This window comes from Crocodylus siamensis, chromosome 2 (assembly GCF_052110815.1).
Source record: "Crocodylus siamensis isolate JL-2025a chromosome 2, ASM5211081v1, whole genome shotgun sequence".
NCBI lineage: Eukaryota > Metazoa > Chordata > Crocodylia > Crocodylidae > Crocodylus > Crocodylus siamensis.
Window position 1 is genome coordinate 135,762,655 of NC_143396.1, and position 17,757 is coordinate 135,780,411.

Genomic DNA, 17,757 nt, shown 5'->3' on the forward strand with positions numbered 1-17,757 from the left:
CATGCCAGCTGCACACACCTTTACCTGCCTGGCAGCGCAGGGTGGCACAGCTCCATGCTGCCATAGCCCCTTCTGCTGCCAGATAGGCAGGGGGCACATCGCCATGGTGGCACAGGGCTCCCAGGGTGGGGAGCCCTGAGCCTGCAACAGGCAGCCTGTATCTGCCTCTGCCCTGTGCAAAAATCTGAGGGGGGGTATGTACTGCCCCCCATGCCTCCCTGAGGGCTGTGCACAGTGGCAGGGAGCCACCCCCTCACCATGCCCTGTACAGTTATAGCAGATTATTTTTGTAGCTTTTAATACATCCCCCACTTACGTGATCTTGTCTTTGTTGCCAGTTGCTATATTTGTCATAAATAAATTAAATTTCATAAATAAATTACTCCAGCCACAAGTGTGGGAAAGAATGCTGCTGGATTTCAGATGTACTTAAAGTGAAAGTACACCTACGCTGGCATTAGCAGATTCAACAGAAAGTAACTTTAGGTTCACATGTGCTTATTCAACACATTCATGTACGTCACATATGCTCAAGGAAGAGGACCATGCCACCCATTATGACGAAAGACAAAACCCCCAGAGTCCAATCCAACCTGAACATTCCTTCCTAGACCCAGATGTGATGACTGATCTGACCATGAGTGAAGCAGCAAGGCCCTCCAGCCAGGAACCTCTGCAATTTTTAAAGCCCAGCAGAATGATATTCATTCTCCCCCCCCGAAATAAAAATCCCCAGCCTTAACAGCATCGAGTATTCAATGCTTTTTAGGAAGGTGAATCCTTGCCCCAACACCCATAACAAGAGGAGAGGAAAAATTCCTTCCTGGTTCTATGTGCTGACCAGCAAAGCCTAGAAACATGTGCAAAAACCAGACACCCGCCATACTGCACTGCAACCTGAGGTCTCCAAGCAGAACTTCATGTATCACTCCCTGGGGAACCAGAAGTCCCTGTTCTGTCATTCTGTCTTCTCCTGAAATGTCTCAGTTTCTATAACTTTCTCATAACCAAGCCAGATGTGGAACAATGCTTCATTCTCCTGCTATTGACCATGGTCCTCTCTGATTTTCAACTGTTTGGGGTTACAGAGCACTTCTGGCTAAGGGAAAACCCAGGTCTTCTGGCATGACATTTCCTATTTGTTCTTCTGGAGTAAGTTCCCTCACTGTTCATTAGTATCAATTTCAGGGCTTGAAAATCTGCTTGCCGTGAGTGAGTTCTTCTGAGTGTGGTCAGTCCCTGAAGAACCTGCATATTCATTTAATAATGGCTCAGTGGGGCATGTGGGGATACATTTCTAGCCTTTCTGGTTGAGAAGACTTCCACAGATGTAGCCAGGGGCTGCCTGAGTCTGTGAACCCACAGCTGCACCACTGTCACAATTAGTGGGGGCAGCAGCAACTGGGGCAGCTAGAAGTGTGCCAGGGTGAGCTCAGCTGCCCCCACTGAAGGCCATGGATGGAGCTTTGACTACTGTCTCCATGCAGAGGGCTGTTTTAGAGTGGGTACCTTACATAAGGATACCCCTCCTGGACTGGCAGAAGGACCCTACCTTGAGAGAGCTCTGTTTGATGAGTTGCCTGGTGGAATACCAGGGAAGGGGTCTTAGTTCAAGGTGGGCAGAAAATGAGCTCTCCTTTTTGGTTCCAGGCTGGCCAAGGGGCTCTTTTCAATGCAGAACAATGAACCTTGGCTTTGGTGGGTTGGCTGGAGTTCAGGCTGGGAAGAGGTGTGGCAAAGAGTGCAGATTTACACAGCAACCTGGACTGGTAGATGTGCTAGACTACCTGCTTAAGCTAGGGTCCTTTGACCAGGGTAGGCACTGGTTTGAAATCAACCCTGTAATTCACAGCATTGAACTGCCCTGGCAGTGTGGAAATATAGTCCCTTCTTACACTTGGAAGTAGAAAGGACCACACATACTGATGACTCCCTAAATGCATTGCCTTAGTCACAACTTTGAATTAGGGGTAGCTAGACCTTTTGCTTTTTTTTTCCTTCCCCACAGTAAAGTGAAGGCTTTGTAAAATGCGAGCTATTTTTAGCAGGCTCACAGATAATTAGCAAGACTAATTAAAGCTTGAACATTAAACCCAAGAAAAAGATGAGTCCCAGAAATTTGCTGTGACTGCAAGCGTAGCAGAACATAAAACCAGAATGTACTTTTAGAGTATTTTAAACCTGCTTGAAGTGAATAAAGCAGGGAGAGATCAATAGTTTTTCTAGAAGAAAGGTTTGTAGAGATGCCAGTTTCTTAATGTGGCCTCTGCTGTCAGCATGGCTGATAACAGGTTATTTTGTCATTTTCTGTGTTGCTCAACCTGCAAGGAGTTTGCTATCAGGTGATGTTTATGGGCACATGTCTTTCAGAAAAGGAATGAACTGTAAGACTTTCTACAGAGATGGGCAACATTTCTTTTGGCTGCTGTGATATCTGTCTTATTGAAGTCAATAGAGAAAACCTCTGCAAGATACACAGAGTCCAACTGGCTGGACTTCAGAGAATTCTCTCCGGGGTGTGGTTTGAGCAGAAACTCTCAGCCAAGAAAATGCTATTTCTAATGTTAGATCAAATACTAACTCCCCATGGTGAGCCTGGACAAGTCTTAACTGCTTCTGCCTCTGTAAAAAGAGAGCAAGAAAACTTGTTGCATAGTGGAGCTGTGAGCAATGTAGGTGTGTGTGAAGTGCTGTGATGATGACAAGTATAAAGTGCCTCTGCAAGGCACAGGGGAAGCCTATACGCTACAGAATGTTGTTGTTCCAAAGCAGTTTTCATTGTCAAATTGTGCTATGCAAGGAAAGGCTTTAAGCATATGTATCAATTAGAAAGGCCATTTTATTTGACCGTTGGGCACCTAAATTGCATAGTGACAGTGAAGAATACTGTGCATCATTGCCCAAAGTGCAGTACATTTTGGGTTCCGAATTAGTTTTCTGAGGATGAAAATAAATCATTTAATTAGACTTTCAAATTAGTTAAAAATGGGTCCTTTAAGAAATGTAGCACTGGGTCAAGTGGTGGTGATTCTTTAATAATGGAATAAGGCACTTGTCAAGCTTCAATCCCCTTTAAAATCTGTTTCTGGTGAAACACTCCAGACACATCTACATGTTCATTAATGTGCTGTAATTATGGTGCATTAAGTTTAGTACCTGTAATAGCAAGTATTAACTTAATGCACTGTAATTGGCACTACTATGCATTAGTGCAGATGAACACTTTTTAGGTGACATTAATAAGCATTAGACTAAGTGTACTTAGCATGGTTTTTGCCAGTTGTGCCAATGCGCAATAGAGTTAGTCCAATGCGTGTTAAACATCTCATATAGATAACAAAACTGCCCCTGTAATAATTAGCTAAGGAGGCTAAAGCTGACCTTAAAACACAGTTTTATCTAGCATAAGAGCATGAACACTTTGGCATGGTAGGGACAGCTCAGTGGTGCTTGCTTGACATTGCCACGATGTGAAGTGAGGTCAACCAGGCTCCTTCCTTGTGCTTGCTCAGACCCTGTAGTTAAACCTGATGGCCAAAGTATTTACAAATCCAAGGAGCTCATGCCTCACTCACTTTTACCCCTGTTTTAATAGCATGTTTTTGTTTCCTTTGTCCCAGAAATTTTCAAGCCTTGTGGGAATACTTTTCATTCTGCAAATGTTATAGGCTTGTTTTGATCAGTTCAAGTTCCAAAAGAATTTTTATAGCTTTCCTTTCTGCATTGTGATAACCAGCTTTAAGGAAGTCTGAAAGTGATGAATACACAACAGGGCAAAGGGAAGACTCAGGACTCACTTGCTGAATCCCATCCCTGGTGGTTTTAGAAATAAAAAGATTACACGTCTGAAAAACAGAGCTTTCCAGGGCTTCAAATGATAAGATACATTCTAGAAAATCTTCCACAATTTGATGTAAGATGACTTATTCTTCTGATATGATTGGCAAAGTTGTTGTAGTGGAGAACATAGCTAAATCTTTGAGATAAGTACTTGGAAAAGGAAAGGTATAAAACACTTGCAGATAACAGCTTAACAATTATGTCTTTCCTCTTCTCTTACCACTTTAAGAGGTAAGGATGGTAGTATTTAGGCTCCCTGAGCACATAAGGGGCCTAAACCCCCAGCTGCTGGGACTCAGCATGAAATCAGTGGAGCTATGCCAATTAGCATAAGCTAAGAATGTGGATGTAGAACTTGAACATGAAAATACACTGCTCTCATGAACTAATCTTTCTATAAACTCAATTATACTTCTCAATTGAGAAATATATAGATTACTGATCTGAGGACAGTAATCTAAGGTTCATCATCATACCTTGTGAGCATCTGAGTATTAGTTGCAGTTCTGAGTGGTGGAAGGGAATGAAAATATTCTGGACCTTTTTTCTGCTTGCTTTTTCAAGGAAGCAAGACTGGATAAATACATGGCTATGCAAAATGTTGCAAGTATTCAAAGGCCTGCAGAGAAAGTCTGGTACAGGGCAAGTGATACTGTTCTTTTTGTGCTTTAACAACATCTTTGATCCAGGACAACTCCTGTGACATGGTTCATTAGAAAGTATGTAGTGTTGGAAATATGCAGTGTCATTAAATTTAAGTTTCATAAGGTTATAAATATATATATCACTGCCAGCTATAGATAACTTCTAAGCCTTTGAAAAAGTTCAGCACACCTGATCTATAATATCCACAGTTGTTATTAATACCTTTTTGGGGGCAAATGAAAGTGAGATATAGGAGTTTTAATCCCTGATTCCACAGGATGACAAGTTTGATGATTCAATAGTGTGTTTTTCTACCTTCAACTTCTATTATTATGATGCAGTCATTTTTAAACAGTGTTACTGAGAGCTACAAATGTCTTGGTGATTAAAATGATTAATGGTAAATAAATGCAGAATGTTGTTTTGCTATTGTTACAGATTAAAACTAATAGCAGAACAAGAGATGTTATTGTTGCCTAAGAAAGTGTTTCTGGTGTGTGGACAAAGGCTATATAAAGTAATGCAAGATGGTGTATGGTGTAGGCAGTCTTGTGGGTGCAAGCTTTACCTCCACCAGAAGGCTTGCTGGGATAATGATTTCAGATTACCCTTTTTTGGTATAGACTTCCTCTTGTGCTGTGGTTGGGGTACTTGCGGGAGAGGTGGGTTTGAACCCCCCAGGCAGAGGAAGGAACTTCTTATGTCTTGGTTTACTGCTGTACCCATGAGGCTGTTATATGAAAGTGTAGTAGCACCATCACTCCTCCTTCCCCTACTCTTGTGTTTTAAAAGTAAATGGTGGATGTCACTGCCACTGAGTGGCTCAGCAGTCTCAAGACAAAAGCATGTCTGGTTGTGTGCAAAAGCAAAGCATTAGGGGCATGGGACTCTTTGTGGTCAAAATCTGAGGTACCTACGGAGGTTAGGCACTCCAAGGGTCAGGCAGCAGGTGAGCTGGGGTTTTCAGGATCCCAAGTTTGGGATCTAAATTCTGCTTAAGTTCCACCTTGGGAATCTCAGGACTTTCTTGGATCTGGTGCAAAATGCTCAAATTTGTGGGCACGACGAGCGCGGGCATCACTGTCTGCAGATATTGGATACACAAACCTTTGTGAAGCTTGAAGAGGAAGCAACTTGCATTCCAGTAGAGGGAGCTTTAATCTTTGGAAGGAAATGGACATCAGTGATAACAGCCGATACACGTTTGCAATGGATTTTGATATTATCTGGGAGCAAATGACTTGTCCTATTTAAGCCCCAGAGGTGCATCAATAGGACAAGGAGAGAAGTAAAAGCTATCCTCCTGTCAAGGTATAGTTCTCTCTCAGTGATTAAGCAAGATCTTTGAAATAGCTAAGGTGTTAAGTTTCTTATCACTTGGAACTGACCCATTTTACTTTCCAAAATCCCTTTTCTCCAGGACTGGATTAAATGCAGTGCTAACCTGTGTATTTCGAGAGGTCTTTCATAGTTGGTAGGGTTGGAAGGGACCTGAGCAGATCAAATCCAACCCCCTGCCATGGGCAGGAAAGAAAGCAAGCTGGGGTCAAATGGGGTGATTACCTAGCCTCCTTTTGAACACCCCCAGGGTAGGAGTGAGCACCACTTCCCTTGGAAGTTGGTTCCAGAACCCAACCGCCCTGACTGTGAAGTAGTGCCTCCTTTCCAACTTGTCTCTATGAGATGTTGTGCAAGCAGGGTGAGTCTGCAGCCTGCTGTTCCTTTTAGCTGCGGTAATGACCATTACAAGTGGAAAGGCCATCTGGAGGCTGGTGTAAAGTGCATTAAGGCAGTGGTTCATAACCTTTTCAGTACCAAAACCCATTTGTAAATGTTGATGGCCAGACCCTGCCCAGTACATAGTTTAAGTAGAAAATAGCCCCCTGGCCCTATCACTCTCAACCCACAGCTCCCCACCCCCTCCCAGCCCTGCTGGTGCCTCTCACTCCTGATTTGCTGCCCACAGGCCCCAGCCTCCTAGTGTGTGGGGCCAGGGGGGATGGGTGGGAATACCTCGTCAGATTTGTGCACCCACAGCAGGCAAGGGGCTGTAGCCTGGCCAGACCAGCAAGGGCAGGAGTTGCCCTGGTGGAACTTGGTGTGAGAGGACAGAATAGGGTGGTAAGACTGTGAAAGTCATTGCTGCTGCCACCACCACTGGGACTCCTGTGTTCCCCCCCTCCAGGGTAGAGCTGCAGCCTGAGGGGAGCTGTGGTGGGAATCGCCAGGCCATGGTGATGGGGTAGAGCCGTGGCCCGGTGGCTGGCAGCAAGAGGTGAGGGCAATGTAGCTGCCCAATCCATTAATCATCATGCTGCTGGCAGCGTAGCGGGTGTGCAGGTCCCAGTGGTGGTGGCAGCAACTAGTCTCACCACCCCACTCCACTCTCCCACACCAGACCCTAGGGCTGCAGAGGTGACTCCTGCCTATGCCAGTCCAGCCAAGCTGCAGTCCTGTGCCTGCTGTGAGTGTACAAATCTGGGGGGGCATGTGCCCCCCCATGCCCCTCTGATGTATCACTTGTGCTCCCCCTGCCTCCCTGATGTATTGTCTATGTCCCCCCCACCTCCTCCTGCCCCATAGACTTACCTGTGGGGAGCTGTGGGAGATACTCTCCATGCTGCCTGGATGTCACATACATGTGTGCACACACATATGCATTGTAGTGTCCCTGTAGCAAGGCACTAGGGTGCCTGCTACTGAATAGTGGTGCAGAAGTGAAAACTCAGCTCAGTGAGTTGTGAACTGAAGAGGGGGAGGTGTGTAGCAGGGCACCAAGGTGCCTGCTACTAGATAATGGTGTGTAGCAGGGTACTAAGGAGCCTGCTACTAATAATGGTGATATAGGCTTAGCTGCCACTCAATAGGGCAGCACAGCTGTGAGTTGCCAAAGCAACTAATTGGGTCAGCTGACTGCCAGGGGGCAGGGCCTGGCCTTCATAAGCAGAGAAGGCTGAAACTAGAGTCAGTTCCCCTCTGGCAGCTGGAGAAGCAGCTACTCTGCTGTGGAGCAGAACATGGCACAGCTGTCTGATTGACTGAGAGTCTACATGATGAGGCGAGGGGCGGGGAGAGAACCCTGACAGGAGTGTATGTTCTAGCCGGTAGGCTTATTGTTATGTTACAGCCATGTGGCTTGTGGTTCTGTTTAGTTATTGTTACACCGGAGGACCGGGTGAGGCTGTAGGGGTGGAGGAGGCCTCAAGGGAGCTCCCTGGTAGAGGGGGAGTTCCTAGCACCACAGAGGGTGCCGTGTAGTGGGGTGTCCTGACCCCAGCCCAGCGGGGGTGATATCGGGACAAGCCCTAGTTGGGAACCCCAATTGGGAAGAGCCCCAGTGGGGCATAGGCCCGAGAAGGCAGATTTGGGGGGCCACGTGAGGCTAAGGCTGCCTGAGCCCCAACCTTGGGAAGCCCGAGTCGGGCATAGAAGGCCCCAGTGTGGGCGGGCTGCAGTGGGGGCAGGCGCGTGAGAGGTGCAAGCCCAGTGGGGCGCAGGCCCAGGAAGGTGGGTCTGGGCTAGTGGGGTGTCCTGACCCCAGCCCAGCAGGGGTGATTATCGGGACGGGCCCCAATTGGGAAGAGCCCCAGTGGGGCATAGGCCCGAGAAGGCGGGTCTGGGGGCCAGGGGAGGCTAAGGCTGCCTGAGCCCCAACCTTGGAAAGCCCGAGCGCGGGCACAGGAGGCCCGAGTGCGTGAGGTGTGAGTATATTGGACATTGGGCAGGCCCAGTGGGGCACTGCCTGTGGAGGGGAAGCCCGGAAAGGGGCAAGCCCAGTGGAAGGCCCCGGAGAGAAGGGCGAATCTACTAGGAAGCCCAAAGAGAGAGGGCGGGCTGCTTAGGACAGTCACAGAGACAGGCTGGCGAGGGCCAGCACAGGGAGTAGCCCCGGAATTATGGTATAGCAAGACCGGCCCCGTGCCAAGGGGACAAGAAGGCAGCCTCCCATTGATGATAATAAAATCAAAGACGTGGCGGGCGCGATAGAGGGTGTGTTCAGGACTCAGACTTGGCACGGTGGACAAGGGCACTAGGGGAGGTCACGGCACCCCTAGGGACAGTCCTGCCACAGACCCCCATCTGATTGCCCTCCTCCCACTTCCCCCACCCCAAGCTGCCCCTCTCAGGCTAGAACTCTTCCCTCAGCTTGCAAGGGAAAACCATGGTTTCCCATGTTTTTCTCCTTTAAAGGAGAATCCATTTTCAAAGTTTAATTTATTTTTGAAGTTTTTGTGTGACCCTTTTATATGTAGTTGTGACCCACTTTTGGGTTGCGGCCCATGGGTTGAGAAACTGCATTAAAGGATTCACTAAAGCACTCTGGTTGCATGGCTAATACAAAACAGCTCAGATGCAGTGTCTTGGTTTCTGCTATCTCTTAGTTATTCCTTCAGAAAGTGGGAAAACATGGGGTGAGAGCTGCATGTATTTTGTGGAGAGGAGCACAAAAGGGTGCAACAAGTGGACTTCCTTGGAACTGAATGAGAGGAGTTTCAAATGCCAGATAGTCAACTTTTTAGATGGGACCCTGCAACATGTTAGTTATGCTGACTTACACTGACTGAAAATCTCTTTCATTTAGAGGAATAAAGCTTCCCCATGAAGAACTTGCTACTACTTTGCACTCCTAAGTACAAGAGACTACTACAACCTGTGTTTGGAGTATGCAGCCAGCCAATATCTAAGCTATCAAATATAGTGGCTTTGTTTGGATGAAGAGTCTGACCTGGGTTTTGCACTTTTTCTTCTTTTTGGACAGGCTTAAAGTGGCACGGGAGGCTGAATAGACATCTTGAGATCTGTTGCCTTAGCCAGTTGTACTACTGGAGGCAATGTGGCTGTAATTCATCTGACTTTGTATACCCCTCCTGTAATAATGCCAGGTTCATGCCTCACTTGGAACAAGAGATTGGACACTTCATATCTTCTTTGGTTGCAGGCATGGCTATAATGAGCTTTCCCTGTTGGTAAAGTGCTGGCTTGATGTACAAGCTCTTTAGAGACCTGGGCTGGGAATGGAGTTTCTGTTCGGGAAGTCCGCTCCATCACCACTGACTCCTGAGAGGTACATAACAACAAGAGTTATCTTGTGTTGTCAACACTACACCAGATTGTACCTCCTAGCACTATGGTGATGAGCAGGTTCCTTGTTTATCTAATACATTGAAAAGGTATTGCAGGTTAGGACCTGCTCTGTGGAGTCCTGTAGAATAGGTTGAAATGCTATTCAAGCCAACTCAATCACTTAATAGTTTTGGTATCTTCACAGAGTTGTATCCTGGAGAAACCAAGCCTCTTGGATCTGGAGATTGTCCAAGTATGCATACCCCAACTACTACCTGGTACATCTGTGATAAATTCCTCTTGATGGAGTAGGGGTAGAGAAAAATGCCCTGAATCTGAGTTTAGCTATCAATTCAGTGCCAAGAATGTATGTGCTGGAACAACTAGCATGCTCATTTGATAGCTTGCAGGATGAGCAACATACTTTAATTAGCCTTATTATAGTTGCATGAAATATCTGCACACAGACACAACCTAGCTGTTTAAAGCAGTTTCTTACTGTAGCTGCTGGACTGGATTTAAAACTTCTGCTACTGATTTATGTTGGTGTTTAGTTATTAACACATTACCCCATTTATGGGCTACATACATTTATAACAAGTAACCTATATAAACATGCTGCTGTTTAATAGAATTTGTCATACTACAAGTTACTGCATAAAACCAAACTTTTCCATGCATCTGTGCAGTATACGGGGACAGAATTAGTTCCCCAGCTTATGCCTAGATTCCACACTGGCTTCACATTTTGCTGAGTCTAAGAAATCACTTATAGTCGATAGATTCCCCTAGCATGTTCTGATGGAGGATTATTAGGGCCTTGGGACAATAGTTTAAAATTTGACATTTTTTCCTACTAGCCAGACATAAAACAGTTCTAGGTTAATGAACTTCCCCTTACAGTTTAGTTCATGTTTGATAAGAAGGAGAGCATGGAGAATGCTAAGTTGGTGTTAATTATTCTTTTGCTGCTAACTGGAACCGAGTTAACAAGCACTTTTATTCCAACTTAAGGACATGCACAAAACCAAAGCTATATAGGAGACACGTGTAGTGTGTACAGGCTGACTGTACTCAATAAGAAATGTAGTATATGCCAGATGTCTAACAACCAAAACAAGTGTGGCTTTTAATCACACAATTAAAAGTGGTTACAAAACAAGTGTAAGCATTTGGTGCTATGTGGGCTTCATCTGCTCCACAAATAAAAATCTGCCTCAAATATAATATGGAAAGAAGTCACTTATGAGAGTGACCAGAAACAGATCTGAGAGGTTGCAAAGCTTTTCATGGGTAAGACAAGCTACCCTAGCTTTCTAGATAAAGAGGGGGGAAAAATTCATACCACTGGTAAAAAGTAACTGCAAAGGGGTAATGTGGGTCATACACAATTACCATTTGTATAAGAATTTCTCTCACATCTAGGAAGACTACATAGACTGACTTCATGGCAAAAGCACAGTGCAACCCCTTCATTATTCTTGCATGCAAAACTAATTCAGCTGCTCCAAGAAGTTGCTGCCATGCCAGATTCAAATTCTATAAAATCAAATCAGGTATGGCAATACCCAATTGTACAATATACCTTCCAAAATAATAAAAAAGCATCTGGACTGAGATTATGAATGAATTTTATAGGCACATTCATCAACACACCTATTTTTATTAAAAGAACAGTATTTAGTCTATTCAAAGTCAGTGTAACAGCAAAACTAGCATGTTTGTTTATGCAGGCAAAGCTACTTATAAGGCATATTTAAGATACTGTTTCCACTTCAGTCTGGCATCAATCCATTCCACTTTCTTCAAGGTTTAATGGAACCATATCAGCAGGTTCCCTTCCAGGAAATTTTGACATCCTTTCCCTTTTCCCTGTAAAACAAAACAAAAACGTGTGGGGGGGATTAACATTCTCTTGAAGTATGGCATTTTACACAATGGAATTGAACATGTTGGTAGAAGAGGAAAACAAATCTAATTCAGCAACATTTCCAGCTAATCTTTTGGCAAAGCCACTATAATTAGAAGCTTTATGCATCACCCTTCAATTGCTTTATGAAAGAAAGCTTTCTTTTTGAATCTGTCATGCATACAAATCTGATACTACTTTGGTTTATAAACCAGATTATTAGCTCGCAACACAGGTTTTAGTAAGTTTGTGCACTTCTCTCTCTCTTAATGCTGGTATCTTTTTTAGAAATGTGAGAAACCTGAACTTCACATTTCCTGATTTACTAGCGATAACACTTTGTTCTTGACAGAACAAAGTAAACTCTAGCTGTTTATCATCTGGGAGTGAAAGTCTGTTTTAGGCAAGGATCTAATGGAGGACACGTGCACCTGTTAGGTACCCCAAAGCCCAACTTTCAGGCCCCCCAACTCTAGTGTGGAAACCAAAGCCCAGAGTTAGAAATATTGGCTCCCTATGCTCGAGCATGGGGAAAGCCACATACCTCAGGACAATCCAGAGAAGCTTCTCTGCTGAGCAGGGAGCTGCCTGAAGCAAACTCCCCCTTAGTACCAAGTTTGGGCTGCAACAGAGGCACCCCCCCCATCCACTTGAGAGCTGGAGCCCAGAACCCCCCCATCTCCAGGGAAGGCACACAGGAGAAATAAAGGGGCAAGGATCACTCTTTTTCCTCCCCTACCCCTCCCAAATCCACTCTTAAAGGAGGAAGCAGGAGGAGGAGGAGGTGGTGGTGGAAGCAATCACCTGGTATAATCAGCTTGCTGTTGAACCACTGCCACTAGGCAGCAAAAAAATGCAGGATACCCAAGATGGGAACAAGACAGATCATGGCTCTGTGGCCATAATGGTTAGGGTACTCAAAGGGAAGAGGTGTTTTAGGATTTAGTCCCTGCACTGCTTTTTATCCAATGACTGCGAATGTAACATGCAAACAGACCTGACAGCAGGAATCACGAACTTGAGACTCCCCTTTCCCAACTGAGCACCAGATGCATGAAGCTACAAAGTCCCTCTTGCTCCATCAGTCTTGTATCTTCTGCTGTATATTAGCACAGTTTCACCAGTGTAGGTGGAAGGTCCACCCCCACCCAGCCCAGCCTCTAGTCTCACAGTGGAAGATATGGACTTGAAACCCTTCAGGCTGAGGACAGCCTAGAACACACATCTCCCCCTTCCTGTGTGTGCGCTCAATGGTATTACCAAGGTGGGTACAGGCACCACCATTGGCAGTGTATGTCAGGTACGCCCTGAGCAATCCTACCAGATCAGGCCCTGCCAGGATGGAGATACCACCCCCCCTTGTGTTCTGGATCCCCATTGAGTTTAAGCAGAGCTAGGTGCTAGCTGCTAAGGTCTGGGCTGTATTTAGATTGCTGCTGATGAACAAGACTATACACCTGTAGAACTGTCATCCACTAGTCAGAATACTTTCTTGTGAAAACTGACTCAAGGGATTATGAACCAGATGACAAGCTTATACCCCCCGCTGTATCACTTAAACTACTTATAGTCGTACTATATCATTTTAAGCATTTTTCAGACAACTGAATAAGCATCAAGTTAAATTAAGAGAAGCTGAGATGGGTCAATGTTGAAGGAAAAAGCATGCTGTGAAGCACTTATTCTGAGCAAAAGGTAGGGATATCTGAGGGTATAAAAGCTTCCTATGAGAAGCCATCACTTCCCCCTTCCCGAAAACTCTGGGAGATCGGATATTACTGAAAGCTCTGCTAATACGCTATGGTCATAGGGCTGTATTACTCAGTTTAATACCAAAGCAAAAAGAAACACAGTGGTATTGGAATATGTATTAAATTTGCTATATCGTAACACAATAGGTATAAAACCACAGTTTAGGCAAATATAAAATCAGATGTTTCTTTAATCCTGTAGTCCTTAAAATTAAATATACAAATCTGAAAGAGATGTAATACAAAAATCGAGCCCCCTTGAGCTTCATGGAAATTATTTTCATGCCTGTGTGTGATGGCCAGAACCAAAAAAATGAATAGGCAATAAATATGTGCTTCTTGGAGGCATTTGGAACTTTTGTCTAATATGAATCTTGTATTTTTGTAACCCGCAAATGTAACTTGTAACTGTTTGTGGAACTCACTAGGCCTCAAAGGCAAAGCTATAGCTGTGAAATTAGCTGACCTAATAGTTCTTTCTTGCTCAGAATTTAGCCTTGATGATGATAAAAACTGGAGTCAACTGCCTAGCTTATCCAGTACATTTCAAGAAAGGACATCTCAAAAAAGCATAGTCAGAGAGTTCTGAAGGGGCTGGATTTAGGCAGGGTAATGTTAATTTCAAACCTGAAGATGCTGTGTTGCACTTTGCTTATTGGATAAACCCAAGCTTATAAGCAGTAACTTATTATAATGATTTCTAACACCTTTTAACCCCATAGGATAACAGCTATAAAGTAATATTATGAATGGCTATATAACTAAAAAAATAGCATAATTAGAATATAAAAGAACACACACGTCATAGTAACCCTCGGGAAGGACGGAACAGAAGGGTCACTGCTGTCCCATACCCCCACGGATCTCTCTCACTCTCTGTGAGAGCGAGGACCAGATCCTGACTGAGGGGCTTCCACCAGTTCTCCTCTGGGCAGCCCAGTTCAGACACGTCTGACTTAGCTGATTCAACTTGATGTGCATCTTTTAACCGAGGGACTATCGATAAGTTACTAGCCAAGTGGGAACTCTTGGTTAATTTCTTTATCTGTTTTATTATCACTGTCAATTTTAATTTGTATTGTTATGTTGTCTGTTTATTAGCTTAACCTTTTATATTAACCTTTTATATATGCAAACTATATCTTTTGTTGTCACAAGTAAAATTCATTCCTTTTTGTAAGTGAAACTGGTCATTTCTTTCCTTTCCAACATCACCTCCTCGATCCCGAACCAAAAAGCCCAGTGGCTAATAAAGCTGCAGTGCTCAGTCAGTCTGCAACTAAATTGATATACTCAGAGTGCCCTGCTGGCCTGTGACAGCTACTTTTGCTGTGACAACTGCATGCCCCTGTACATGGGGATGTGCCCACAGTGTTCAGCTACATTCTACAGAAGCTGAGTTACCAGAGCCTGTACCACGAAGCAGAGAGTTGTCAGGATGCTCCTGGGAAAACTGACCAACTCCCAGTCTGCTGCCTCTGGGAGAAATGCACCAAATACTGGACAGTTCCTTTATAGTCCCAAACTCAGTGCCCTGCCAGGATGCCTCCAACACAGCAGGTCTGTGGAAAAGGAGCTACCTTACTAACAGACAGCAGGTATTCAGAAGAAAGAATAGCTTCATTAGTGAAACATTAAGACCATAAAAAAGGCGAGGGTCATTAATACTGGTGGAGTGAAGAGCATAAGAGGAATTGGGTAAATTATAGGGAGCCATGAAGTCAAGTGACTCCCTCAGCAGTGCCTGATTATAAGTGCTGCTGCCAAGGAGTTGGTTTCAAACTGGGGGCAGAGCAGGGAGCCAGTGCACCCCCCAACTATTGAGTGATCCAGCCCCTATTCAGGACCCTCCCTGGCATCCATGTAACAAGCTGGAGATGCCTGAGGAAACATCTTCCTTGCATCCAACAGCCACGCATGCTGCCCTTCCCTTCTTCTTGAACCTGCTTATGCTACCTGTCGCCGCCACCCTCCATGGTTGACACTCCCAGCCCTGGTGCCGAGGCTGGGCATGTGGATTACCTGTTGGTCAGGCAGAGCATGCACTCGTTGCCGTAGGTGTGCCCGTCTGTGCCACACACAGGGCTGAAGTTTTTGGGGCAGCCGGGCAGGCCATACAGGTGGCACCGGGGCTGTAGGGGGTGGAAGGAAGAACATGAAGGCCTGTTGTACGGGAACTATGGGAATTCCTGGGGAGCCACTCACAATTCCTTCTCACCACCCCCAAATCACCGGGGCACACAGAGTGGCCGCTTGGGGAAATACAGTAATTCCCAGAGAACCACTTCCGACATCCTGTTACGTCCTGCAGTGCACGACAGCTCGGGGAAATACGGTAATTCCTGGAGAGCCGCTCGCAACGGGCGGGATCCCTGCGCCCCACCCCCCCAACGGACCCGCCGGCCCGAGCCACCCCGCGGGGATGCTGGGGTCGCCCTGCCCCAACTCACCGAGGAGCTCGCGGCGGCGGGCGGCGGCGGCAGAAGCGCTGCGGGCACAGACAGATGTAGTGTTACCATGGCAACAGCATCCCCTTCCCTTTCCTTCCCCCTTCCCCGCTCTACTCCCCCATAGCTCCCGCCTCTCACTACCCGCCAGCGCCAGCAACGGCAGGAGCGCGCACACAACCGCACCGCTCTGCCGCCCCATCCCGGCCGAATGGTGGGGGGGCGCCGGCGGCCGCCCCTTATAGGGCACGTGGCGCACGCCCCGCCCCACCCTTCTGGGGCGTCATCGAATGTGCCCCGCCCCCTCGCCAAGCCCCGCGCCGCCAACCGCCTCTCCCCTGGTGGGGATGAGGGGGAGATGCAGTGTGTGTGTGGGGCGAGTGCCCCAGGGTCCAGGGGAGGACTCCAGCTCATGTTGCAAGCCTGAAGTGCTGCCTCCGCCCTTCCTGATGCCTGGCAATGCCCGCCTGTCCCCCACCCCCACGGTTTCCCAGAAGCACTTGCACCATGGCCAATATCTGCCGCTTCCTGCCATCCCCAGCCTGGTTGGCAGCCACCTCTCCTGGGAGGCAGGCGTAGCCCATCACACGCCCCTGGGGTGCTGCACGAGGGCTTTTGGCAGAACAAGAAAGCTGGAGGCAGGGCGCCTCCCCAGCATGGCCACCGTCAGCCCACACTGATGGGGCGCGACCTTCCAGCCCTGGCACAGGCTGGGTCCAGCGCAGGATCAAGCCACGGGGCCGCCTGAAGCGAGCCCCATGGAGCTGGGTGCAGAGTGAGTGCGCATGGCGCAGTCTGCTGTGTGAGGCTGGGTCATCTGGCCCACGGGGCTCCCCACAGGTCTAGAAATCTGTCCCAAGGGAGTGGTGGCAGCATTAATTGCCAGGGGCTGGAAGCCACAGCAATTGATGCTGCCACCACTCCATCCTCTGCCGCCACATTTCCAGACCTGTGGGGAGTCCCATGGGCCAGAGGATGTGGCCCCATGGGCAGGATTACAGGTCAGAGGTTGAGTGCCGCTATGCCGCTCCCTCATCCCTAGGGCCTCCTTGGGGAGGGCCTGTCCATGTTTGAAACCGCCACCAGAGCACAATAGCTCCTGCCCTTTTGTCATTTTTCCTGATGTGGCATTTCACGAGGCTCAGTCCCTCCTTGCAAAAGAAACAGCTTACTAGGCCCTTCTGTAACCTCATTTATCATAGCAGCTTGCTTTCTTTTAGCCATTAATGCTTGTAGGGATCTCTAAGATGGGAACTAGGGCTGATGAGAGGGAAAGGAAATTAGCCCTGTGGCTGCAGATTGGGACTGGCACAGCAAGGTAGCTGGGGTACAGGAGCCAGGGGAGAGAGGATTGGGAGGCAGAGAGAGACACTGTTGATGCAGACTGAGCTCAGTCAGCACCGTACGTAGACTCCTGGCCGCCCCGGGCAAACTTTTAGTACCAGGCCCCCCTTTGCCAGAGATAATGACAATAATAATCGGACAACAGGGAAAAAATTACTGGTTTTGGGTCCCCTTTCTACCCGGGTCCGGGTTTGCCCATACCTGTGTCCAGCCCTGAGCTCAGTTGCTGATGGGGGAAAGTTGGGACCTCAGGAGGAGCTGGGGGAGATTGCAATTGTTTGGGCCTGGAGACTGAGGTGGGAACTGAGGGAAGGCGAGGAAGAAGGATGGATGGGGAAGGAAGGGCAGATACCTGACCAGTACCTGGCATGCTTAGCAAGAATTGGTCCGGGGACGGGAGGTTAGCCACTGGGACAAGGAGGTGGAGGAGGAGCAGAATATTGAGGCTGGATGAGGATGGCAGGGAGAGGTCCTGGAGAGGGCTCCTATGGATGCTGGGAACAGGGAGAAAGGCGTGAGTGGTGCCTAGGAGAGGGAGGCTGGATGAGGACTGGTAAGAAGAGATCAAGGCAAGCATTGGCAAGATTTCCCCTCATAATTTACAATATGGTCTGTAACATAGTAATGTAGCTCTTTTGTTCAGGAGTTAGCCACCCCAGAGTGGTACATATCTAGCCTTTGGGCAGAAGGGAAGGATTGCTGCCTGGGGCTTTGGCGGATATTTCTAGCTAAGGTGGTGGAGGGAGCTGCTCTTGTG

At 47.1% G+C, this 17,757-nt stretch overlaps 1 protein-coding gene and 1 long non-coding RNA gene across 3 annotated transcripts in view; one reads left to right on the top strand and one right to left on the bottom strand.

Moving 5' to 3' along the window:
* The window catches only part of LOC149870800 (uncharacterized), a 353,531-nt gene that overhangs the window by 22,848 nt on the left and 312,926 nt on the right, over nucleotides 1-17,757 (top strand). The window lies entirely within an intron of this gene.
* Nucleotides 11,193-15,915, bottom strand: SPINK2 (serine peptidase inhibitor Kazal type 2). 2 transcript variants are annotated; one of them, XM_090036888.1, is made up of 4 exons: nucleotides 15,801-15,915; nucleotides 15,660-15,697; nucleotides 15,232-15,341; nucleotides 11,193-11,421 (listed from the first exon to the last, which is right to left on the bottom strand). In XM_090036888.1, the coding sequence occupies exons 1-4, from the start codon at nucleotides 15,856-15,858 to the stop codon at nucleotides 11,376-11,378; spliced, it is 252 nt and encodes an 83-aa protein (XP_089893014.1). In that variant the 5' UTR covers nucleotides 15,859-15,915; the 3' UTR covers nucleotides 11,193-11,375. The 2 variants fall into 2 exon arrangements, with proteins under 2 accessions (XP_089893014.1, XP_089893013.1); XM_090036887.1 differs by having other exon boundaries at nucleotides 15,798-15,887.

Excerpts from the sequence above, each read along its gene's own strand:
- SPINK2 (XM_090036887.1), bottom strand. The coding sequence starts at position 15,858 with ATGGGGCGGCAGAGCGGTGCGGTTGTGTGCGCGCTCCTGCCGTTGCTG. Across the intron at positions 15,698-15,797 it reads GTTGCTGGCGCTGGCGGGTA|CGCTTCTGCCGCCGCCGCCC; the intron begins GTGAGAGGCGGG and ends CTGTGCCCGCAG. Across the intron at positions 15,342-15,659 it reads CCGCCGCCGCGAGCTCCTCG|CCCCGGTGCCACCTGTATGG; the intron begins GTGAGTTGGGGC and ends CACCCCCTACAG.